At 41.6% G+C, this 25,963-nt stretch overlaps 1 protein-coding gene across 4 annotated transcripts in view; it reads left to right on the forward strand.

The window, feature by feature from the left end:
- The window catches only part of GPM6B (glycoprotein M6B), a 106,545-nt gene extending 80,690 nt beyond the window's left edge, over positions 1–25,855 (forward strand). For 2 of the 4 annotated variants that reach the window (XM_057388513.1, XM_057388441.1), the window contains exons 2-7: positions 11,674–11,860; positions 15,175–15,331; positions 18,488–18,659; positions 20,552–20,625; positions 20,922–20,987; positions 23,336–25,855. In XM_057388513.1, coding sequence (XP_057244496.1) covers positions 11,674–11,860; positions 15,175–15,331; positions 18,488–18,659; positions 20,552–20,625; positions 20,922–20,987; positions 23,336–23,485 — 806 coding nt within the window. In that variant the 3' untranslated portion in view covers positions 23,486–25,855. Of the gene's footprint in view, positions 1–984; positions 1,105–11,673; positions 11,861–15,174; positions 15,332–18,487; positions 18,660–20,551; positions 20,626–20,921; positions 20,988–21,685 lie in introns of all 4 variants that reach the window. The other 2 variants (XM_057388372.1, XM_057388305.1) reach the window with 2 other exon arrangements.
- Positions 25,856–25,963: the final 108 nt, after the last annotated feature.

Consider the following 25,963-nt stretch of genomic DNA (forward strand, 5'->3'; position numbering starts at 1 on the left):
CACAGGGTAGATATTTATGGCATTTCTATTCTCCTGCCTTGAAATTTGTCTCTAATCTAGTCTACAGTAGATGGGGTTTTCATCCTCAAAACCTCCACTTTCTCCACGTGCCCAAATGCTGCTGAATTGGATTCTCTTCAGCCAGAGATGATGGTTGCTTCCTGATTTAGCCACTGCAGAGGGGGACTCTGGTGCATTTTGAATGAAGGTCKGTCAGTCCCACCCTGATAGCTTTGACACGGTTCCAGTAGTGGTACCATTGCAGGCTCAAAAGTGGTTTGGTGTTGTTTCAGTGGCTTCTTTCAGGGGTCTCAGAAGCCCCGTGCCAGTGAGTGGGCGATGAGTGTGTGAGTGGGTGAGATGAGTTATTGCACGTGGGCTCTTGGTGCTGGACATCATCTGAAACGATGAGGAGAAGCAGGATTGCTCTTCTTGATCATAAACCTGGAAAAAATGGCTTTTAACAYACTTGGTCCAGATTTTTGGATGTGAGCACAGTCTATGTGAAATAAAGGCTACACATTTTATTTTTTTTAATGTAAGAAAGTAGCAGAGYAAGCCTTTGTGTTTGCCCTACCTTTACATAATGCAATAACCTTTTTCTTTGACAGCATTAGARTATTTTTAAAAACAGGTAATGTGGTTTTCTATGACTTTGCCTTCCTTTACTTCTGGAGCARAGCTTTTTGTCGTGGACAAAGGGTGACATGAGAGTGGGTGGGGGTAAGGAATAGAGTCCTTTGTTATGTGTTTTAACTCAAATCCTAGGTGGAKTTTCAGCTATTCAACCTTTCTTAACACCTCTGTGAGCATTTCCCTGTTGATCGTCCCTCCTAATCCCTCCCTTGGTCTGTAAGGTTATGTTGCTTCAGTTCTGAAACTACAGTGTGTTTTTTTGGGCTCTTGTTTTTAAAGTTAAATGACTGAAAGTRCTGAACTAAAACTTGCTGGTGACACTGACTTTTTACCACCTGAAATTGGCAGTGATCACCAGACCAGAAATGGAAATTGGCAGGTACCACTGGATGTACAGGAGTTCAAGGCCACACCGGTACCATCATGTGCCAGCATTGAGAGGCAATATTAGTCCTTTGGGGATTCAAGGTAAATAAAGGGCTGGGTGAAAGGGAAATGAAGAGTTTAGAAATGGAAGTAGCATAAACTTAATGCTTTGCACTAGTCCTAACAATTTTAAGATAAACGTTCCTCTGTTTTTCTTGTTTTGTTTGTTAAGGCTGTAAGGAGTCTACTTCTTTTGTATGAATACTTGACATAAATTTGAATTTCGTTGTTAATGCTTGAAGGACYATAATGGGTGGTGAGGGACAGCTTCCTTTTTTAACTGTGCTGCCCAATTGCTTCACAACTGTTTACGGATGAGRTGAAATAGCAAGGGGGTTTATGCGGATGAATCTATCAGACTCATCAGCCACAAAGGCAGAAATGACACTAAAGCAGTGACAGCACATCTGACTTACTGGTATCCTACAATATGCTTCCTAGACAATATTCTGTGGTTTGGTTTTCATTTTTCCTTTGCTAGAAGCATTAAGTGTGTATATCAGAGTCTAAAGGAGGATTTAGGTGAGGCTGTAAAAATGGTTTGGTAATTTTACATGCCTGTCCTTTCGATGTCTGGCTTCAGACCTCAAAAAGTCCCTATTTCATTTTCCTGAAGCTTTATTTTAAGGCTCTGTGGGGGAATTTAGTTTTGAAGCATCTCAGAAAGGCACCTGAAATCAAGCCCATGATTGATTGYGCTGGAAAATTCCAGTCTGACTGATGGATAGCACAGCAAGGGATATATATGCTCAGAGACAGCCTTTGCAGCTAGCTCTATCCAGAATCCTCTTCTCTTTATGGAGCTGATTGACTGAAGCCTGCTTGACAGCTTGTTTGCTGGAGACGCCTGCCTCCGCATCAGAGACTTTAATAGCAATGCAGGGAAATATTCACCAGAGCTTGCTGCCTCATTCTTCCCCTTTCCATTATATTTCCATACTCTTGTGCTTTAGGATTCAAAAGTTTATGTATTTCAGATGGCTTTTTTTCTCCCCCAAATACTTAGGTCGCAAATTATGATCTCTGTCTTCAGTATCAATATTCAATTTGACCATATTTTATGACAAGTTACCTGGGTGACAGGTTTTGGGCTGCCAGAAGGCATTTCCAAACTTCACGTTTAATGCATGTGGGATATTTTACGTGCAAAAGAAATGCTTCAGGTAGGAGTGGTAGATTATGAATGTTGACTCCCTGGGCTGTGAAGGACATGGAAGGAGCAGGCTAGACCCTGGTTATCAGGGTCTTGGGCCCCTTCAGCTGTCCCCAGTGATGAGACATGTCCATATGTGCTGGCACAGATGAGCCAGGACACGGAGATGCACAGCCTTCTGTTACAGCAGCTGGGAGTCTGGCACCTAAAATGGTGCTAGAAACCCTCGTTTAGGCAACTGAACCCTATTCAGTCTGCCTTGGGAATCTTTCTGAGCTGACATGTAGGTAAATGTGGTGCCTGTCATGGAGGAGCTGAGGATGAAAGGGTTCTTGTTGAAGGGATRAAAAAAACCCACCACCAAAGCCCAGAAATGCCAGTTCAACGGAAGAGGTTTTAAATGGCTGCACTTAAAGAAATGAAAAGTCTTTCATGCAGCAATGAAACCTCTCTGAGCAGGTCTTGAGTAAAACCAACCTGCCAGTGATGGGTTAGTGAAAATGCTGGTCTTTGCTCCTTTCCCTTGGATTGGAGGGAAGATGTTCAGTCCCAGTGCTAATCCCTGCTCTAAGATACCTCCCCTCAGCACTGCTAATCCCTGCTCTAAGATTCCTCCCCTCAGCACTGGCCTGCAGCTCCCGCTGCTGGTGGCATTGGCTGCTGTGCTGAGATAACCTCTGCTCCTCTGACCAGCCACGGGATTTCCTGGGTGCTTTTGTCTCCTCTGTCAGTGTCCAAATGAGAATCACTATGAGAGCCCCTCTGTGGCAGTCCTCATGGCACCCCCCTCTTCTCCCAGGGTCTCCATGTACAATATGATCTCACTTCCCTAATTTAAGCTTGAATTCAGCACTTGAGCAACAAGAGAAGAATCAGCGTGGGAGATTCATTGCAGTGCTGGAGCCAAGACATCCCCAGAACACCTGCAAGCTTAATGAGCCTTTCAAGATGCCTGAAACAAATTTTTTTCCCAGAAAGCAAAGTACCATCTTTTTCTCTAGAAAGAGAAACTTTGCAATAGTTGTTTAACATGAGCTTAGCCGAAGGCACTATTCCAGGTAGGGTGGGTGTTGTTTGCTATATGGGAATCTTTTTTTTTTTTTTTTTTTTTTTTTTTTTTTTTTTTTTTTTTTAAACTTGCTTCCCCCAGCTGCTGGGAGGTGTTTCAGCTGTTTTGTGAGTGCATAAGGGTATGTGAATGTGGAGTAGCTCACTGTAACAGCCTTACCACTCCTTCACTGAAACCAGCTCAGGTTTTGGAAACCATGTGGTTGGGACTCAGCACCAGGTTAGGGAAACACCTGCATGAAAACTGTTGCAGGGCAAAGGGCTTCTGCAGTTAGAGTTCAGATTTCTCACTACTCTTCTTATTCCACAATTAGGTAAATGTTTGGGGAAATTTTTTCATCTTCAGTTTTCTCTTACATTGAGAATTTACCTCCTGAATCTGAGATCTGCCAGGCTGGAATACACAGATACACGCTCTGCTTTTGGCCCTCAGCTCTAGGGAGAGAGAGGTTGTGTTTCTTGTTTGCTTCTTTATAGCTTAGGGAGGAGTCCACTGGGGAAGCGRTGGCTGAAATCCAGTGTGGCCAAAGTCTTGCTCTGCTGCTGAGTGCTGAAGGCTGGTGGAGGGTGAGGTGAGTTACAGCTGGCAGAAAGGTGGAGCTAAGAGTTTCAACTCCAGTCCTCCAGGTAAGATATTCACCTTTGATTAAAGTAAAAGTCAGCTTTAAAAATCACATCAGCCAAGTTACAAGTGGGTCTGGAGGATGGCTGGGTCAAGGAAACCCAAATGTCCTTATAGGTTTTCACGGAGCTATGAAGTCACCCATGGAGCTGAAATGATTGGGTGCCATTTTATCTCCACATTGAGCTTTTCTAGACCTTCAGGCATTGGGATATCTTTGGCAGTCTGCCTATTGCTTCATCTCTTTTACCCCTCTACCCTGAGTTTGTTCAAAATTATCCCCTGGGCTGGCACCAACAGCTCCTGCATGTTGAAACTACTGAACATTTCTCCAARAAGACAAAAATAAGGGAAGCGAGGGCAGGAAGGAAGGAGGTGAGCAGTGAGTTGTTGATGTRTCAGCTGAGAGTTACAGCCCCAGTCTGGACCAGCAGCGGCCCTTGCTGTGCAATGTGTTTGAACTTTGAACTCTGCATGCTCAGGCTGCACTGAATCCCAAGGGTTATTCTGGATGGTAAAATAATTACCCAGAACAAGTCTCCAGGAGAAATAATGTCAAAGGTTGTATCAATAATGCCTGATCCATCCCTGATGTGAGAACTCTCTTTTTTAAATCACCAGCTTATTTTTTTTCCTGCAGAAGTAGCTTAGATCCAAGAAAGATCTCTCCTCAAGAATTCCCACTGAAACCTGATTGAAGAAAGGCCTTTTTCAAAGTAAAAATCAAGTATTTTTCTTCTGCTACAGATTCTACTGTTTCACAGGCCAAGAGTTAAACACAGAAGACATAAATTAAAGTTCTGCCTAACCTTTGTCCAAATGCAATAAAGCTGGACAAGAGCAATTCTCTCATCCCACCATCTCATGGGGCAGCAGCTTTCTTCCTGAGCAGGTCTGACTCCTTCCTCTCACACAGCAAACACCTGGGATGGGCACTTGCAATGAGTAGGGATGTAGTGATTCTTATTCTGTAGATTCCACTGTCTGAAAAAGATGACTTCAGAACACCTGTGAGCTTAATGAGCCTTGCAGAGGTTGGAATTATATAGATGGGKACAGTGTGTATTTCACTAAATTTGAAGAAGGTAAATTAGATAAGGCATGTAAAAAACCCATTCAGATCATCTGTCTTTACATGAAACAGGTTTGGTTCCTGCAATGGGAATGCAATTTTTGTCCTATAAGAACTGCTGATTTGGGAAGAAGAGATTTGGAGAAAAATTAAAAAGAGGGTTATGGTTACTGCTCTCTCTTCTTTTCTCTGCATCATTTAACACCATCCAGAAGAAACAAATCTTGCCTTGGTAAAACAGCCTTTTATCCARTTTGAACATATTTTTTTCTTCAGCAAGAGAAAAAAAATTAGCTTTTGCTGTGCATGATCATTAATAACCTCTGAAAGGCTGTTTGGTTTGTTTGGGCTTTTTTGTTTGTTTGTTTGTGGGGGTTTTTTTGTTAAACATGGTAGAAAAAATTGTACTTAATTTTAAACCTGTGCTTACTGTTTCCTTGCTGACAAATTCAGGAGCCACTTATTGTCACTACTTATACAGTACCACAGAAATACTTGRTGCTCTGTGGATTTGAAAAGGGGTCTGCTAATGGTCCTTCCAGGCTGTGAGAGGCTTGTTSTTAGTGTGCAGCAATTCTGCTTTCTCTGTGTTGGTTTCCAGCACAGGAAGTGTGAGCAAGGACTTTTAGATCTCTGCTGCACAAGAATATGGAAGCATCTAACTGATAACAGAGAATAAATACCTATTCAGAAGACGGAATGAGCTGTATAACAATGCTGAAACCAAGTATCTTTTGTCTGTATCAAGAATAGCTGGAGAAGTTACAATTAATGCTGATGACCTCCAGAAAGGAGCTACTTGTTCCTCAAGTAGCTCTTAAATAGTAGAGATTGGAATGAGATTTACTGGATGGATCAGACTGCTACCCCAGATCTCACAGGTTTTTTACTGGAAAGTTTGTTTTTACTGGCCAGTTTGAAGGGTAACAGAGGTGGCCTTGCTGCATTTCAGGTCTGATCCTTTGTGGMAGCCCTGATGGCTGTGTTCTCCAAAGGTCATGTCTCTTCCATCACAARTACTCCTCTGGCCAGGAAGGAGCTATTGATCAACAACCCTGGAAGAAGGGAATGCAAATGCAGTGGAGAGATTAACAATCTGAGCAGATTAAAGAGCACTTGCATTAAATTTTCTGGCTCTCATGAGTTAATTTTCAGTATATTTAATTTCACATTTTCTTACTTGGGTAGGACAAAAAAAGCTAAATTAGGAAATTTTGACCTTGAAAGGAAGTTTTTTGTGGAAAAGTCTTCAAGACATTTGTGGGAGGAGAAGAAAGGATTTTCTCTATTTGAGCTCATCATTTATTTAGTCTGTTTAATGTTAATCCAGAAGTGTGGTGAGTGAACATTTATTCTAAGTAGTAACAGCAGTTTTAGGTTTGTGTCATGTTTTGTAAATCAGCAGAATTTAAGATGAACAGGAATGGATAAGGACAGAGCTTGAACAAAAAACTTCCAGGTGATGTAATGCAGAGCCTTTTTATTTCAGTACCCTTACCAAAGCGTGAAGAGAAATTTGTCACAGGCTTTAAAAGTACCCTTGTAAGGTTGAATGTTTTATCTTATTGTGTTGTTGCCACTGACCCTTGGCTGCAGGTGTGGGTGACAGATTTGAGAACTGATCTTATTGCCAGGAACTGGCTTAGTCTCTTGGAAAGAAGAAAGGTAAATTTCAGTTTTGCTTCTGAGTTATTAGTCTATTCCCACATCCCTCACTGCTTCTCCTGCGGCTGCCAATCATGCAGCAGGTAGGAAAAGGTACATCCTAGCATGCATAAGCCATTCAGAATGGAAATTTTGAAAAATACAGTGGGTGGCAGGCAGTAAAATTGACGTTTGCTTTCATTGAAATAAAGTTCATTTTCTGACAAAAATCCATGGTGGTTTAGGACTCCAGTGTTATTATTCATGCTTGGTATTGGGTAATCTTCAGCACTGGGGAAGCAGGAGGTGAATGTCAGGTACTGAGCTGTCCTCATACATCTATTTGTGAATTGGGACTAATGCTGCCAACACTGGGCTCCTGTGGATGTGTAGCCATGAGCCTGATTTTCATGCAATGGCTGCATTTAAGTTGTTATCTAGTGGTTTTTTTCCCTTGGATTTCTTGCAGCCTTCCTTTTTGTTAAAACAGCTCATCCCCACGTGCTCCCTGAGCTGTGGTGCTGAAGACAACAGAGATTGCAGTTCTGTGGTGGAACACGATGTGCAGTTTCTGTTGTGTGCCAACTGGACTGGTATCTAACATGCCAGRATTTCTTAAAATGCGTTACACAGCTACAGAAAGTAAGTGATGAGGAGAAAATGATGCCCATTGCTTTATCTTTCATGGGAGGGGAAGAAACCAAAAGAGTGGGAAGTAACTCAAAAAACAGCCACAAAATCCTGGAGGTTTAGTTCCCTGAAATGGAAAGCTTTTCAAAGCTCCTTTCAAGTTTTCTTGGTTCCTCGTTTTTTGTTCCATAGTGACCTTGACCACAGGCCAATAGTTAGTACCTGAGATGACTGGGGCACTAGTTCAACCTAGGAGGTGTTTTGAACATTAGAGGATGGGCTGGTTTTCTGTCCAGGAGGTGTGGAAATTCTTTCTTTACATCATGTTTTCCATGCTTTGCTTTGAGGGATGGCWTTGTGAACATCTCCCTGTCTCAGCTTTTCAAGTCTGGGCTTCAAGACTTGATGTAAGATCTTCCTAAGCCCTGGGAATACTTGAAGAAGCTACCTGATCCTATTTCATTGTCTTTCCTCATTTCCAAAGCAGAGATTTGACCTTAGTAGGATGAGGTAGTGCCTGAGAACTGCCTCTTTTTCTTTTTARTTTTTATTTTAAGATCACTTTCCATTCTCTAATTAATTCCATTAATTAATTCTCTGTTACCTTGCCGTTCTGAGTTTAAATCTTAAAACTGTACTCGAAGTGCCAAAGGAGGTTTAGCCACACAATCACCATTTGGCATGGCAAATTGAATGGCTAAGCCCCTGCATATATGCAGCAGGCTATACACTGCTGGGCAGATTGTATAACTGTTCTTCATAYGTTGAGCAACCCTTTGCCGATTTATGTACATATGTAGGTTCATCCTTTACCAATTTCCTGTGACYAATAGCTTTCAGGAGATTAAAAGAATAGCCAGTTCCTGTTTCTTTCTCTTCTCTTTATTTTTGTCCTTTAGCAAGAATATTTTTGTGTGTGTGTGTTTAATAGCATTCATTCCCTAGAGAATAATCTCAGTCTTTGTTTTAGCTGGCCTCCTTCTGAGAGTGTGTTAAATCTGTAGCCAAGATCACAGGCAGCTCTGGGCAAATCATTGGGCTGTTATTAACCTGCCTCCATGGCAACTGCTGCTCGCCAGCCTGAGGACAAAAAATGTTTTTATTCTGCTGAGTTGCACAAAAGGTTCTAGTGATGCCTTGCACAAAATGGCCATTGAAAGGGGAGATGCAGTGATGTGTGTTTGTGCTGTACAGTTTCATATTTAAATYGTTTTGCACTGTTTCATTGGGAGTGGATATACAGCTCAACATTTCAGCATTTTGGCCATATGGAAAGTAAAAATGAGCAAAAAATTGGAACTGAATGTACTTTATACTACTTATTTTTGTCGGCTTGAGTTCACAGGCCTTCAGCCTGCAGTTGTCATCYGACCATTAGCAGGTTATTTTGTGAACATGATCTAGGCAAACATCATCCTTTGGTTTCAGTTGTACAGTGTGAAGACATTTGCTGACTTGGAGTTACAGAGAGAGAACATAAAGGTTTCCTGGAAAGCTTTCTAGTTGTTTTCAGAAATCCTCTTCTTTGCTTTAGTGCTTGTTTGGGAAGCTTGGTAAGCATATTTTAATTCTTGATGAGCTTCAAATTGTAGCTGGTTTTGAAAGCTGCTCTTAGCGGTACTGTTTTAGGCTTGTGTTAAAATTATAAAATCAGCTATATTGCTCAGGCTAGGCRTGGCTTTAATCTTGCTCCTAAAGAGTGTTCACAGTGGGATCTGGGGGGAGRTCTGGCAGCCCCAGACATGCAATGAGCTTATATCCCACAGTCAGTTACCCTCTGGCAGGAGGCTGTGCAGCTYTGCTGTCAATTTGGGTGCAGAATGAATATGTGTGGATGGATGCTGTCTCTTGGAAACATGCTGGTTTGGGATGCTTCATGTGCTTGCAAGCTGACTGTGTGCCACTTCCAGGTGTGCCAAAGTCTCTCTGATTCCTGCTTTACTCTTGGGGTCAAGGTGAGTAGTTCCTGCAGTTCCACATTTGGGCATTTTTCTCTGCTCAAAATAATGTGGTTGCTTTAGACACCTTTGAGGGTGTCCCTTGGCATTGTTCTGTGCTGAGAAAATGAAGGCCACCCAAATCCTGTGATGCCTTTTTAGTTCGTCTGCAGAGGAAGACAAAGARTATGGCTGCAAAGACAATCTGTGCAGCTGCCAGTCACTGAGAGGTGAGAGGGGGTTTGCCACTGTTGCTGTGTGTTCGAGGGTCTGTGGATTAGTGGCAGATATTGCCATGTGTTTGGGTAAGGGATCCAACAAACTCCTCAGGGCAAATGATCTGCCAGTGGCCTGGAAATCTGGCTTGGCTTTGGTGGGGTATTAAACATCAATCCTGGGTCTACACCAGTTTTCTGTTTTGTCAGGCTGCTCCCATTTTCTGAAACCAACAGCTTTTCTTTTGGATCTTGTCAGTTTCTTGGTTTTGCTTCCAGCTGTTTTTATTTCCTGTCTTTGCTAGGATCCTTCTGCAAAGCAGTCTGTGGGATCAGCACGATTGAGGTGATCAACCTCTCCTCAATGGTCAGGCATTTGGTCTCCCACTTTAGGAGAGTGGCCCGAAAGGTGGTTTGTTTTTGCTGGGCTGGGACCGTGTGTGCTGTCTGCTGGGTCAGAGCGTGGTTACTCTTGGATGATCTTTCATGGCTAATCCTGCACCAGGTGCATGCATTTCTTGGATTAACTCTGGGAGGTTTGGGCCTGACCTGGAGCAGATGCTGCGGAGGCGAGCCAGCCTCGTGTATGGCTGCTCTTGCRTGTGAGCTGCTCTCGGGCAGATTCCCCAAGGCAGAGGTTTGCTCTGCAAGGTCTGGTGTTTGAACTCAGCTCTGGACCCCTGTGGTAAAATGAAACCCAGAGATTATTTCCTCTGATAGCATGGATTTGGGTTTTGTTTGCCCCCTCACTGCCGTGTTTGTTCATTTTGCAGTATTTTTSTCATGAAGATAGTTACAACTGAGTGGACTCCAGCTGTGGGCTAGACTACAAAAGCTTCCCAGGCTTGTTTCTATACAATTAAATCTTGTCTGCAGTTAGTGAAGTGGCGCTTCATAAATCATTTTGATGGTGATAGCTGCTCAAGCCTGACTAGGGCACTTGCTAGTGACTCTCTAAAAGAAGAGTTTCTCACTTACGAAATGGGAAATCTTTCAATTATCGGATGCATATTATTCCCCAGTGCCTYGCGGAAGTGCCTGCTCTGCAACTCATTCATTAGTGGGAAAGRGAGGGGGATAAAAATAAACTTGCCTCATGTGGTGGCTGGAGACTTGCTGATCTTTGTGAGGAATGTTTTGGGTGGGAAGAAGTGATGAGATGTCCTCGTTTGCCTTCCAATGCTTTGTCCGTGTAGCTCCTCGCCGTAGCAGCAGTGGCCGTCCCGTGCCGTGCCACGCTGGCCGCTCCATTAAGCGTCGTCTTAATGGCTTGTGCTTTGCGCAGTTGTATGAAATGCACATTAATGGAGACAGCTTAATGCCATCACCCTGAAGTAATGAATTGGTATGGATTGCCATTACCATTATAGCGCAGTTAAAAGCCGTGTTTGTTTCCGATTTACATTTCCCAGCTTTCTAAGCAGATGGGTTTTCAGGCCACGCAGTTGGAAGGAACCTGGCAATTCAGCTGCAACCTCCTTATTGCAGTGTTCATACAAATAGCAGCTCCAGGGGGGTGTTTTGTTAATTCAGACCAGTTAAACAATGCATTTCAGTTGATYWTGCTACTGCAAACTGTATTCAGGGWTCACTGTAAATTCAGTGTATCCTACAAAAAGCTGTAAATGTATTGTCTGTGTAATACAGCTCCATACAACTGCCCTCAACAAAAATTGTTACTCTTTGGGCCCCATTCAATTTTTCAGTTGTTMAAGTATCTGTATTCCTATAACCTCCTGTGGAATTATATAAAAAGATAACTTGGGAGTTGTGGGAGAGCGTACGGCAGTTAAGTCTTGAGGACACAAAGGAAGTGCAAAATATCTCCTACTTCTCCAAAAGGCTCCATAGTCTTGAGTATGTGCCTCTCTGGCTCGCAGAGTGCTGTCAGCAGAGCTGGTGCTCCTGCTGTTAGCACTGCTGAAACATGGTGAGCTCTGGATGAGCAGCTGAATTGCGATGGATCACTTTAGACAGTGATTTTTTTGCTTTTTCCATTTCATAGGCTGTCTCATCGATCTCTTCTTGATCCTATAAAGACAGGAGCACTCAGCCCACTTTCTGGGCTTCGAGTCCATAACCAACAGATCTGTAGGTCACTGCTTTAGAGGGTGATGCTGTCTTGTACCACCTATAGATTTTTTGCTTAGCATGTCGATGCCTGGGCCTTTTATTCCCTGTGGCTTTTACCAAGTGGAGGACGAATATTCTTTTCCTCATAGTTTGCTTTTTGCTCATGACGTTTCTTTTGCTTTCTCTCCTCTGCTTAGGTTGCTTTGAATGTTGCATTAAGTGCCTAGGAGGAGTGCCATATGCTTCGCTCGTGGCAACCATTCTCTGCTTCTCGGGGGTAGCGTTGTTTTGTGGCTGCGGCCACGTGGCGCTCACGGGAACCGTGTCTATCCTCGAGCAGCACTTCTCCACGACTGCCAGTGACCATGCTTTGCTGAGTGAAGTGTAAGTATTCCTCCCATTCCCATTRTTCATTGTAACACCCTCATGCTAAACGAGCAGAGATGGATTCAAACGTCAGTCTCCATCCCTGAGTATTAGGTCACTTGTTTGTGTAACAGCACTGGGTCATTTATTGGTGTTCACAAACAAAGAGCCAAAATATCCTGGTATGCCTGTTTATATTGGCACCAGTACTATTTAATATCTTCATCAGTATCACAGACAGTGGAACTGAGTGCACCYCCAGCTGGTTTGCAGATGACACCCAAGCTGAGTGGTGCAGCTTGCTCACCTGAGAGAAAGGAAGAGGGATCCCTCTTCCCATCCAGAGGGACCTTGGAAGCCTTGACGAGGGGGACTGTGATCTCATGATGTTCAGCAGAGGCAARTGCAAGGTGCTGCACATGGGTCAGGGCAATGGCCAATATGAATTCACGCTGACAGATGAAGGGACTGAGAGCAGCCCTGCCAAGAAGGAGCTGATGGTACTACTGGATGAAAAGCTGAACAGGAGTTGGAAACGTGCACTCGCAGCCCAGGAAGCCAATTTTATCCTGGGCTGCATCAAAAGCAGCGTGACCAGCAGGGCAAGGGASAGGATTCTGCCCCTCTGCTCTTGTGAGACCTCACCTGCAGTGCTGCATCCAGCTCTGGGGCTCCTAAACACAGGAAAGACATGGAACTGTTGGAGCAAGTCCAAAGTTGGCCACCAAGATGATCAGAGGGCTGGAGCATCTCTCCTGTGAAACCAGGCTGAGAGAGTCAGGGCTGTTCAGCCTGGAGAARGCTCTGGGGATACTTCATAGCAGCCTTCCAACACCTAAAGGGACCTACAAGAGAGCTGAAGGGGGACTTTTACAGGGCTGTTGCAACAGAAAAAAAAAGGGTAATGATTTTATTCTGAGAGCAGATTTGTTTTTTTGTTGATGACATAAAGTTGGAAGGGATGTCAGGAATAGTAGGGAAGCTTCAGAAAAAGCTGGACCGGTATATGAGAAAAAAAAGAGAAAAAACTGGAAAGACGTGCAAATGCAGCCTTTGAACATAACCACTGGTGAAATATTTGGGTCTTCAGTGTTCCTAAGGCTTCTCTGTGGGGCCAGAGGAAGGCCTGGAGCTCTGCCTCGGGTCCCGTGTCCAGCAGCCTACCCGGCCGTGTGCTGTGACAAGGGACCCCTGTGACGAGCACTGTGGGCATGGCACATGAGGGGCTGCACGGGCAGCAAGCAAGACACAGCTTTAGGATGGTGTTTGAAGGCTTTGGTATCAGGGCCCTAGGCAGCACGCTTAATTCTCATTTTCTTTCCAATTTCTGTTGTCAYTGACTGCCTTTATATGCTCACAGGCACAGAGCAGAGTGCTGCATGCCCTCTGAGCACTGTGCCAGTCCCTCAGCAGCATTTTGGGGCTTCCCCTCTCCACAGAACCCTCTGTGGCCTGATCTGCTCAGGGACTCAGTCCCTGGCTTGGCTGGGCAGCGTGACCCCAGCTCCAGGGCACGAGCCACCAGTTTGGCACCATTCAGAAAGAAACTGTAAGCAGCTGTTCTTCAGGGTAACAAAACACCCTRTGCTTGCATCAGTCTCCATTTGAGCAAAACAGAAGAAATTGCAAAAGCAGCAGTAAAAGGCAGCAAGTTTTATGTTTGGGAGAGTTGTTGACAATGTTTCTTGTCAAGTCAGCACCAGCAGCTGGGGAAATGCATAATTCCTACCAAAGCAGCTCAGGGCTTGGCTCTGCAGAGCAAAGGGGTGGCAAAGGAGAGGGGGTGTTAGAAAGGGACAAAAAATTTAACGCTACAGAGACATTGCAAAAAAAAAAAAAGAAAGAAAAACATGTAATTAGTAAGACACTCTTTGGAATAGATCTTTCAAACCAGTTTTCCTACTGGTAAAACTGGTAGCATGCATTGAGTCTCCCCATGACTATTAATGATTGTGAAATGATTTCTTCTATACTCTCTCAAATCCTGAGTTAATTTTTTTGTGCTTTACAGCACAGGTGCAAGAGATTTATCCTGTTATTTTTTAATCATTTTGGAAAACAAACATAACACCTCCCACATAAAATTTTAAATGAGCAATGTCCTATTCTGATACAAGGGTAACATTTAACTATATAAATGGTAGTCATCGATTTTCTTTAAGCTAAAACATTCAGATGCTCTTTGGAGATCTATGGCAGCAGTTACGTAATGTCRCATGGCAAGAATTGGGAAAAAAAATCTGAGGAAAACGTGTTTATCCTTAGAAAACTGGTAATATGGATGTATAAAATTAACCTCACAGTTCTGTGAATACTGTCATCTAAAATAACCATCCCAACAATCAAATTCCTTATAAGAAGTTCTGGGGAAGGTGTGTTAATGTAAAAATAYAATTTTTGGGGACCAAAAGTATATGGAAGATCCAGCATTCTGGTCCTCTGAAACAAATAGCTTCAGATACGGAATCTGGTTGAAAATACTTGGAAATTATTCTTTCCATTTACCTATTCTAGCTAAAGGAAAAATACTGTGATTGTCACTGCAGATGGTAGATTTTTAAAGAATCAAGAACTTTCTCAAATAATGTCTGAGGAAAGTGCTTATACAATGTGTCCTGAGATGATCTTCCTCTGGGTGGTTCCAGAGTATCTAAAATGGAAGCATTTCCTAAATAATTCTTTCAATTTTTAAAAATGTATCAACATTTTGAAGTGCTCAACACYGCTGTGACTTAGAGCACTGAAGCTACCAGCTCACTTGGAACTCCCCTTCCAGGCTTAGGGCAGCCTCAGGAGAAGTCACTGCGTGTTTGCTGACTTTTGTATCAGACAAGTATTGCTGAATTTAGACATTTTTCCAAACTCAACTTAATTGGATTTCACAGGTGGAAATGGTGAATTTCAGGGATTGCTTCCTTTCCCTAAGGCAAAGGAAACCCCACAGAGCCTGGTTGTTCAGTCAGGGGTCAGCTCTGGGCTTTCCATTTCAAATGTCAGACATTCCCAGGTTAGATGTCAGGATCAGTAAGAGGAAAAAGAAAACCTCCATAGTGGAGGCATGAAATTGCAGCTTTAACCTGGTGACTGACACAAGGACTGCATCACAAACAGGGGATCTCAGGTGAGTGCAAGGTCAGTGCCCATCAGGATTGCTAACCTGGGAATGGGCACAGTCAAACCAGTATTTTCCTGCACACTGCTTGCTTAAAATGCTAAGGAGCCTTGAACTTTGTTTCGAGGAGCTGTCTCTCGTTTATTAGAATTTGAGAGGACTGACTTTGTTTTTATAGGGCTGAAATCTAATTATATAATTCTTTTCTTTTCAATTTTAGAATACAGCTAATGCAGTATGTAATTTATGGCATTGCATCATTTTTCTTCTTATACGGAATAATCCTTTTGGCGGAAGGTTTTTATACAACAAGTGCTGTGAAGGAGCTGCATGGAGAGTTCAAAACAACAGCCTGTGGCCGCTGCATCAGTGGAATGGTGAGTGGGATCAGAAATGGGAACAGCAGTCTTTGCTGGCTAAAACCTGTTGGGCTCAGTTTGATTCCTGGGTTTTGAGTAACAGAATATTGCTGCCTTCTTTGTTTAACTCCTTGTGGGTGGTCAGGGTCAATCCATGTCTTGGTCCTTCTTTGAACTTCAAATTTGGTCAAATCAAAATGCTGCAGGTGGGCTGGGTGGGGGCTGCCATGGCCTCCCCTGGCATAGAGCTGAACCCACTGGTCTAAGCTAAACTGGGGAGACTGCTAATTTTAAAACACTCAATGGGAGCCAAAATGAAATTTGTGCTTTTAAGCACAGAACACTTCCGTGATGCTTAAAGGCAGACTGTAAAATGGCTGTGGTTTGCAGAGCTATTTAAATATCAAACTGTAATGGCTTTGACTTCCATAGTCAATTGTGCTTGAGTGTCTGGATCCTTCAACAAACAGTAATGAATGAATGAAGCTTTGCAACATCTTTGCACTTGAATCAAGTATTGATTTGCAGATGGCAAAAGGCAGACAGATAGAACAGCGAGGCTTTTTCGCAAAGCCAAAACACTTAAAGCCCTTAAGTTACCAGCCATATTCTCTTCAGTATACTTCTGTATTAGAACAAAATTGTAAGCAAAGTTTAACTAAAAATAAAACTTCAGATTCTCACCCACGTTGTCCCCAAGGGCACACTCTGCAAGAACAGCCATAACTATGTTTCTGAGAGAAGATTTCAAAGCTATTACTGAAAATCTGAATTCAAAGCTCGTAGTTGTGGAGGAAGCTAAGCAGTATGACAGATCGCCCAYGGGAAAGTGTGGGTGAAAAGAGAAGAGGCTTTTGATGTGATTGTTGCATTTTAATATACAGTCTATATCCTGTACTTAAAAAATATGTACTTTCAGCTGGTTAAATACAAAAGAGATGCATGTTTATTTTCAYGAGAGTTAGCAATTTTCCACTGTGCTGTTGGGTGCTTACTGAATTTTTCAAGAGGTAATAAAAATAAGGCATCTGATAATTTTCCAGTTAAGCAGCTATTTGCTCACTCTTTTTCTAGCAAGTATGGTTTTCACCAAGGAGCAAAATTAGATCTAAAGCAGTGTTTTCAAAAGATCCAGGATAAAGTAGAAACATACACATCCRTGCATCTCATCAGTGCAGACAATTGCTTGTGCAGTTGAGTAGCTGCAGGCACATGATTGTCAGCTGCTTATACAAATACCAATGTGACACATGGAAATATGGCAGAAAAAYGTGTTTTCATGTTTGTCCATATTTGCCCACACAATGAAGGAGAGAATTTACCAGCTGAGTAATGGCYTGGAGCTCTGGTAAGATGGATTGGTGTTTGGTGGTGGCAGAAAAAGTGCCTGTATGCTGCTGTGTAAAACCTTAGGGCTAGAACAAGGTTTGTGAGGAGATGGAATATTTAACAGACTAGTGACTGCAGCTGGGCACAGGCAACAGGCTTTTGGACACAGAGAGATCTTTTGTCACTTTGGTCAAGAGCTTCTCTACTTCTTTCATTACATTAGAGAGCAAAGTCCTGGAAGGCAGTCACATCTTGCATAAGGTTTTTACAGAAGAGAGACTTCCATCTTCCCTAAGTTATTTGTCTTGGCTCTTGTAATGCAGAATAACCATTTCCCACAGTTATCACATTAAATGTGAGTGTGTATTTTTTCCTGGCTATTTTAGGAGTTAAAGGCTTTGTGCACTTCCTCTCATGCACACTTCCACAGACACGTATGCAAACTCAAGCTTTATTTTGTAGTGTATCTACAGAAATCTTCTAACCTGCTCCTCTTGGTCCTTCCCAAAATCCAAAGAGATGATTCTCAGTTCTCACACAAAACATACAGGTCTGGTATAATGGCACTATGATACGAAATAGGGTGTTCCACTTGAGTTGTCTATAAATTAAAGTCTAGCTAGGGTTTTATGGGCCACAGTTTTGCAAGCACTTCCACCTCCCCACTCACGGCCTCTGCTGACAGAAACCTAGCCAGCTCTTCACCTTTTGCTCTAACACTTTGCAGGGTTATTTGGTATGTCTGGGARAAAAACTTGTGGGGATGCAAAGTTCCACCACTGCAGGGTTAGTTCAGTCTCTTGGTTCTGGGTCAGAGAATCCTTCCCCCTGAGAGCCTTTCCCATCCTTGCTGTTGTCCTTTGGCACACAAGTTTTAGATAAGATAGTAGAGCACCAGTGCTTTAGTGGAAGTAAAGCCTTTCCAGTCCTCCTACAGCTCTGAGGGAACAGCTACAGCCAGGAGTGTAAAGAGAACCCAGGAGATGTAACAGTGTTCCCCCGCTTCCCAAGTAGCATCCAAATCCTAATCTCACCAGGAGGAGGGAGCTGGGAACTGATGCCAGGGCTACTGTTTCACCATAACACTTTGAAGAGGAGGGAAAGGGGAAGGGGCTCAGYGGGAGGAGGAAGCTGGAGATTTCCAAAGCACTCAGTGCCACATCTTATGATCTTACCAAAGAAAAAGCACATAATGTAGTTCGGTTTTTTTAAAGGGCAAACCCAAACCAGCAAATTTCAGTGGATAAATCCATGATTCTCTAAGGTGAAGTAATTAATTTTCTGCTTGACAATGTGTATTAGATCAATTGAATCCTTCTGATCTGCTGTTAACAGTCATGGTATGTTTGCAAAAATATGTATTTTCAAATGTTACATTCCAAATTGATTTCAATAAATTAKGGAGTATGGGAAGCTCTGTGAGCATTGATTCACTGTGTGGTTTTGATTTGCAACTTGTATAGAAATGCTAGTATGTTATAGTTAATTTAAAAAAAAAGATCTTGTATTGATTTTTGTTGGAATTTATTGGTTTTAGCCTACAACCAGCATTCCTGCTTAGCTGAGAATCTTGAGAAATCAATGGGCTGCTCTTTCATGAGGACAGTCTGTTTCCTCAAGCAGGCTGATGAAAAAGGAAATGTCTGAACTACTTTCTCAGGGGTACTTAAACTACCAAAGTATTTGTAAGCAATGAGAATACTGATTTTGTGTGCTTGGAAATCAAATGTTTTCTTACTTCAATTCTGAAAGTACGCTCAAAGATTAATTTGAAGTGTTTTTAAGGAAAATTTAAGTAGTCCTTCCAAAGAATAAAGACAAAGTGTTTATGTTTTCTCTGCCCAGTTTGTTTTCCTGACCTACGTGCTTGGAGTGGCCTGGCTCGGGGTCTTCGGCTTCTCTGCTGTGCCTGTCTTTATGTTCTATAACATATGGTCAACTTGTGAAGTCATCAAATCTTTTCAGACAAATGTGACGGTTCCAGGGGACCAGATCTGTGTGGACATCAGGCAATACGGTACTCGTTTTAATCCTGATTAAATGCTTCATCCTTTCTCCTCGCTCTGTCTTCAGTAGTTTTCTCTCAGCCTTATCAGATGAATCAAATGCAAAGGCATCTTCTGTCTCTCAATGTGCTATTACTTTTCTWATTAATTCACATTACACTGATCTCTTTGCAGATGCAATCAATTTAACTGAACTGACAAGTCACTTATATGAAATGATTTTGTTGYGGTTTCCAATACTGTAATATTAGGTTTGAAAATAGATCAGCCTCTAAGTAAACTGCTTGGGAACACTGCTGAGAAAGMGATAACCAGACTGTGGGTTTTGAACCCATATGCATATATTCTGTTCTTTCAGAAAGCTGTTTCACATTTAAAGATGAAGTAAATGTCTGAACATTGCTCTGACAATTGCTTTCAGTTAAAATAAAAAAAACAAAAATTTGCAATTAAAAGTCTGCCATAACTAATAATTAATTAATAATGCTTTCTGATGACKCACAGAAATCTGAGGCAGCTGGGACAGTAACTTAAAATAGGGTCAGGCTTTTATTTCTTAAGGTGAGTTTTTCCTGAAGTTAATCTTTTCGGCTTCCCTTGTGCAAAAGATCTTTTGTCACCATTGCTTTTGGCTTCATTCTAGCTAGCATTTTCTAGGAATGTTTCTTTCTTTGGACTAAATCATTCAAAGCTGAGAAAATGGATTCAAAGTTGAAAAAGTAAGAAAGCTTGGCTTTGCTCTCCTGTCCGGGTAAGTCCAGTAGAAGAAAATATACTTATTGTAAAAGCAAGAAATCTTCAAATCAGTTAAACATTTGCATTCTATTTTAGCAGCTCACAGSAAGAGGCTGGGAAGACATTTTCTTCAGCAGCAAAGCCTAGGATGGAAGGGAGATGTGCTCCTCCACCTTCCTGCTTCTCCTGGCTGTTTTGCAGCTGTGTTAGTGCTGTGTAGGGCTGCACTGTTCCCCTGATCAGTAAAGCYATTTGGGTTTCAATGCATGATGAGACAGAGCAGCTCCCTAACAGACACAACACGTGCCACTGAACTTTCCTCAYGTTTTTGGGTGGAAGTGGTAGCTAAAAGGCTGGAATTGTACATAGCAGTTGCAGAGAAAAAGATGACTTGGAAGTAAATCCTATAAAATCTTTTTCAAAGCTGTGCCATCCTGAGATAATTTCTATGACCGGCCGCTTACAGAGTTGCTAATTCCAACCAGCTGGGTTGAAATGCAAAGTTGTATGGGGAAACAAAGTGGGTTTCTCTKAATTCAAATGGGTTTTTCTTAAGCTTTACATCTGTTAGAGGCCTAAAAGTTTATGTTATTTTAAATCTGCTAGATTCTGTTGACTTTTCAGACTTCCAGTCATGTAAGAAAAGTAATTGGGAGTATATGAGGTGTGGCAGAGTGAACTTTCTTGTAGCAGTGTTCACTTGATGCTTTTTACCTATTGGAACTAAACCAGAAAAAAAATCCTGTAATCCTTCCCTCTAGCTCTATATTCACACCTTCTGCAGTAGTTTCTTGTTCAAGTAGAACCTCATCTAGTAAGTGCTATCCTGGAAGGTGCCAAGTACCTCTGAGGTGCAGATTCTCTCTTCTGTGCTGAGTGGGGAAGTAGGCAGAGTGTGCAATTGGACCCAAGGTGCAAAAACCCAACCAACTGGCTGCCAGATGGGAAAACCACATCTGAGAACATGCCTTGGCAGCAGCCCTCAGTGTGAGGRGAAAGCACAACTTGAGGGAGCTGTTTTAATTCCTCCTGCCAGCTCAAAGCTGTACTGGTCAACACATGGATGCCCAGAATGGAGAACAACTGGCAAGTGGGTGGAAAGGATGAGAGAGGAATAGAAAGTGTGTTGATTGCTAAAATTAGTGGTTTCTTTTCTCTGGTATTTCAGGTATTATCCCTTGGAATGCTGTACCTGGCAAAGCCTGCGGCCCAATTTTAGAGAACATCTGCAACACGAATGAGGTACAGAAAYGTAACCTGTGTGCAGCTTTTGCCTACAAGTCACTTGGGCACCATGTAATAAATASCTGATGAAAGTTTTTGGAGAGAACTCCTATCAGTAGATTGCTTTAAATATAGCACTGAAGTAGTTGTTACATCATCCAAAAAAAATTATTTTCAGAACATTTTTTTTCCTAAAGCTTTGCTACCATGCTACAAAGATGGTCGTATTATTCTTATTCTGTAGAACACTTGAAATGCATTTTATCCTCTTCCTAATGAATTACTTCAATGTTTCTAACACTTTTTTTCTCTAGTTCTACATGTCTTATCACCTGTTCATTGTGGCTTGTGCTGGAGCTGGTGCCACTGTCATAGCATTGGTGGGTAATATTTTTTGTTGTTTTATAATTTAAAATGTTAATTTTAGGCTTAAGATGCTTTAAGATTAAATTTTGTATATATTAAAAGTAGTAATATTAGACATGAAGGAGGGTGAGCTGTAATCACCATTATTTGCTGCTATGGTTTAGTCATCACGTCAGCAGGTCCCCAACTTTTGCTTTAAGTCATCTTAACCACCTTCTGCATACTTAGGAAAAAATTATTTGCATGTCTTTTCAAAATCCTACTTCTATCCATTATTTCTTCTTTTATTTCCACTATTTGTTTTCATTTTTTTATTTTATTTGATCAGCTGCTTGTAACCTCTTGGTTTCCTTTGTCTGGGCCCAGGCAGATTGAYTGGTCCAACCCTACAGTGCCAGTTCCAGGTAGTGGCTGGGAAAAGGGACATTAACAAGATGACTGTTTCCTATGTTTAACACTTCCTTTAGTGGCCAGCTTCTAACCTTGTGCCAGCCAAGCCCTGGTGTAATACTCACAACTGTTTGCCAAAATAGCCTTAGGGTTTCCACTGGGTTATCCTCCCCGGAGAAATGGCAGATTGTTTATCTTGCATCTTCACCCAGGAAGGAGCTCAGAGTAACATCTGTTGTAAAAGTATCGAGAGTTGCCCAAGTGGGCTTGAGCCGTCACCTTGTTGTATCTTACTCTCCTGTATTTTGTTCTCTTCCACCAGCTGATCTACATGATGGCTACTACATATAACTATGCTGTTTTGAAGTTTAAGAGTCGGGAAGATTGCTGCACTAAATTCTAAATTGTATAAGCCCAGTAAAAAGCTGCATTGCGTAGCTTGAAATACCACTGACACCCTAGACTAAAAGTCTAGCTTTCTGAATTTTGTCACAGTAATTGTAAATAGCTTCAGTAAGCATCGTTTAGCTTATCAGATTAATGAAATGATTCTTGTATATGAACTATGATGTGGACGAGATCTGGCTATTTTTTCATGTTGAGAGGATTCAGTTACTGTAGGGGTGTTTATAAAACATCCTTCTGAAAAGGGGATGTTTTCATTTCAAGTCACCACTTGATTTCTAACAGTCATCTCAAACAAATACTGGAACAGTTCAGGGTCAGATGTATTAATTTATTCTTCACCGTGAACACCAAATACAAATACCCCCAAGCATACAAGATATATATGGTGTGAAAGAAAAGGAATAATAAAGTCGTGCCAGTCTATTTTGGCAAAGATCAGAAGCCCAGATATTATGATTTAATCTGCTTATATTTCCAAGTGATTCCATGCATGATGAAATCAATTATTTTCTCTTACTCTGAGTAATTGCYGAATTATACTCTTTCTCTAAGAAAATAAATCCTTGTCTTAGCTCTGCGTAAAACAATCACATTCTTTCTTTTGGACCCTGAACTAGTAAGAAACAGCRTATAAAAGCATATAAATAGCTTTTGTTCTTGTGTGGCTGCACTTTAGTAACTGATTTCTCAGTAGCCAGGTCTCAAAAATGTAAGTATGACTGCACGGGAAGCAAAACCATGCATAGATCACAGGGACCTTTTTACACTGTTGAGGGGAAAAAAGAAGGAGAAGCAAATCAATGTTTTCAGATGTAGATGTTTTTCCATGATGTATGGGGAAAGAAGTTGGCAAGAGAYGAATGCACAAAGTAGAAAAACAAACACATAATAATTAAAAAAGGAGAACCGTTTGCTATATACAATATGAAACTCTTCACCTGAGGTTGGACAATGGAAGTTTAAAATGTAGCTATAAAAATACAGGATTAAGACTTCTTAACCCAGAGATTGCATGCTTTTGCTTAGTTTTGGACTCATGTTTTGATGTTTAATTTTTCGATGTGTTAATGTAGCCTTGTTCGCGTAAATAAAACGGTTCACAGTTTCAGGTTTTTTTCCAGGGGGAGGGTGGAATTCTCATCTGCTTGTTGGGGGAAAAGACCTGCCGGGCTCTGGGCTTGGATATGCATAAACACCACGACCTTAGAACGCAGTTCTTCTGAGCACCTCGTAGTTTACAGATTCCGTATATTACCACGTACAAAACTGTTTTCCTGCTTCCCCCCATTCTGCATTTTAATTGACCCGTACAACTCTGTAGCTCATTTTAATATTGTTGTACTAACTTTCTTAAATTGTGAATAACCAACTGGATTATAAGCATGCCACATTCTAGAGATCTTTGAAAAATAGCCTCTGTGCTTGTTTTAATAACAGAATGCTTATTAACGTAGAGTAACTATTTTTTTGGTCGTTATTTTAAAGAGCGTCTATTAATCTGACTAGCAGCTTGCTTTGCCTCTTGACATGCTCACTCGCCATCATGCTCACCCTTCTCTTCCAGATCCACTTCCTCATGATACTGTCTTCTAACTGGGCCTACTTAAAGGATGCAAGCAAAATGCAGGCCTACCAAGATATCAAAGCAAAAGAAGAGCAGGAGCTTCAGGATATCCAGTCTCGGTCAAAAGAGCAACTCAATTCTTACACATAAATGTTTGCCACAGTAATTCAGCAGAAGAGTTTTGTAGCTCTGACAAATCAGCAAATAGCTGCTCTGCAGTACAGATGTGTTTCTACCAAACAAAATTAGAGAGAAGTGTAAAAACTTCACATTCCAGCTCCTGGAAAACTTGGTTAGGGAAATCTTCCCATGGGTAATTTCCATGCTTTCTAACAGAGAATGGAGGGCTTATTCCAGGCATTTTAAAAGGCAACACTTTACAAAAAGTGACCAAATTATTCTTGAGACTTTTGGTATTTAGTATTTGATTTGTTGTACAGCATGACACCGTGCACAAATGGCAGCAGGTGCCCCAGCCGAGCAGGCAGTAGATCTGTGCAGACCTCAGGCACAYGCACGGTGTGTGACTGAGCACCTCCCAAAGGAACCTGTGTCCAGCTGGGATTGGTGAGAGGAGCTCGTGTTTGTGTATGGCASAGCTGCAGCACCTCCCAGGTTGCAGGGGGGCTGTTTGGGAACACCCCATTCCTGGGCCACGGGAGCAGCTCCACTCCTGTGCCACACACATCCATGAGGAAGCTGTCACATCCCTGTGCTCACCTGAGTGTTGCACAGATGTCCCAAGTTTTAATCATCTGTTTATTAACTATCTAATGGAATGTAGATCCCTGGATCTGGATAATGATCCCCTTCTTTGAAAATAAATGTCAGCTTTGCCTTAATATTTATTTTCTATAAATGTCTTAGCATTTATATAGTGGCAGGAGACCATTATCCTACATTTTAAGTAAGTGAAAGTGTTACCTTATTAAAATGACACTGATCTGACTATTCCAAATGAGCGGATGAGAAAGTTTGCAGTTTTACACAATGAAATTTGCAGCCATAAAAATAATACAGGATGTCCACCTTTCTCTATCTTGGTGCTTAGCAAATTTATAGTCAGTGCTTATGTGTTTTCCTTTTTACAAATTAATTAGCACACTAAGAAAACGTGGTGTTCAGAAAAAAAAMCAACAACAAACAAACTGGTGCCATTTTAAAGTCATTTCCCATAGAAGTCTGCCTTCTAATTAATGTTTTTTTCAGAAGCATTCAGTGATATCTTGAGTATTAGTGATGGTATATTTGGTGTTTGTTCTATATGATATATATATATATATATATAAATGTTGGGGGGGAAAGTAAAAATACATCATTCATTTGAAAAAATTAAATATTCAAGTCATACCCCTGCTAAGCTGACGTGTGGTTTGGTAGTTTTGACTGTTTGCTAAATATACATCAAAGGAAGCACAAATTCCTTCAAATCAGTATTAAGAGAAAAGGCATTTTTGGGGGGGTATTAACATCAAATATAATTTCTTTTGTTAAATATTGAAGTCTAATTTGACAGTTTCAAAAAAGGGGCAAAGTTGATTGATGTAGAGCAAATATGACAAAATAGCCTAGTGTATGTTCTTACCTGTTGCATGAAGGAGACATTTCTACAGCAATGCAGGTGATGTTCTAGCCCAGTGTTTGCATAAGGGTAATAATGGAGGCAGTGTCTTAAAGCCTAATTCTTTTCTAATTCAGTGTAGCTATTACTGGGAGTTTTTGAAGTTTTGTTTAAGTAGTCTAATATTTTTATGTAAAGAGCATTAAATTTTGCTATGTATAAATTTTTGTAACCTAACAGTGAATCAATATTTTCTATCAGTGCCAAGGGCTTCCTGTAGTTACATCCAAGTGTTAAAATAAATATTTGTAGATAATAGACAACACTTGTGTATGCTTATTTGAAACCAGACCTACAGCTACTCCATGGCAGTGCATCTTTAGGCTTTATGTCTCTATCCGAAGTGAAACATTTCTGTTCCGTAGCTCCCCTGCCCTCCTGCAGGTGCAGCTGCAGCAGCAGCTGTGTGCAGCATGCAGTAGTGGTAGTTGTTCCAGGCCAGCATAATGCAACAAGCACTACCCCTTCCCAACACTGAACAGCAGCAGCCTCTCAGAAATTCTGTAAAGGCCAGAGCGGCTGCAATGGCAAATTAAGCAGCATGTAAAATTAGAGTAGCCACCACATCACATTCTAGCTTCATTTCAAAAAGCAAAGTTTGTATCTGTCACAGTTTTGGTACGTTGTGTTTCAACATCCAGTGAATTCAAGACAGAACTTTGTTTTTTGCCCCTAAATTCTGTCAAACTCGGCTTCATGTTCTTGTAGTTAGGTCAAGATGAGCAGCCTCAAATGCAGTGCAAGTTGTAATATATGCTGCCACCTAAAATTACTTCATTGATAAAAACTACTGTATTTTATACTGTAAATAAAGTTTAATGATCTTGCCTATAATCTACCTACAAAATACAAAGCTTAAATAAAGATGAGTTAAATAGCATTTTTATTTTAATCTCTCCATTCTGGGCTGGTTAATGCCAATGAGGTGATACATGAGAGGGGCTGCTTGTGGCATCAGAAGGGGCACATCAGTTTGGGTCAGTCACACTCAGCGCTCTGAAACTGTG

The sequence above is a fragment of the Malurus melanocephalus genome, unplaced genomic scaffold, assembly GCF_030028575.1.
Source record: "Malurus melanocephalus ecotype Western Australia unplaced genomic scaffold, MMel_1.1 scaffold_1, whole genome shotgun sequence".
Lineage (NCBI taxonomy): Eukaryota > Metazoa > Chordata > Aves > Passeriformes > Maluridae > Malurus > Malurus melanocephalus.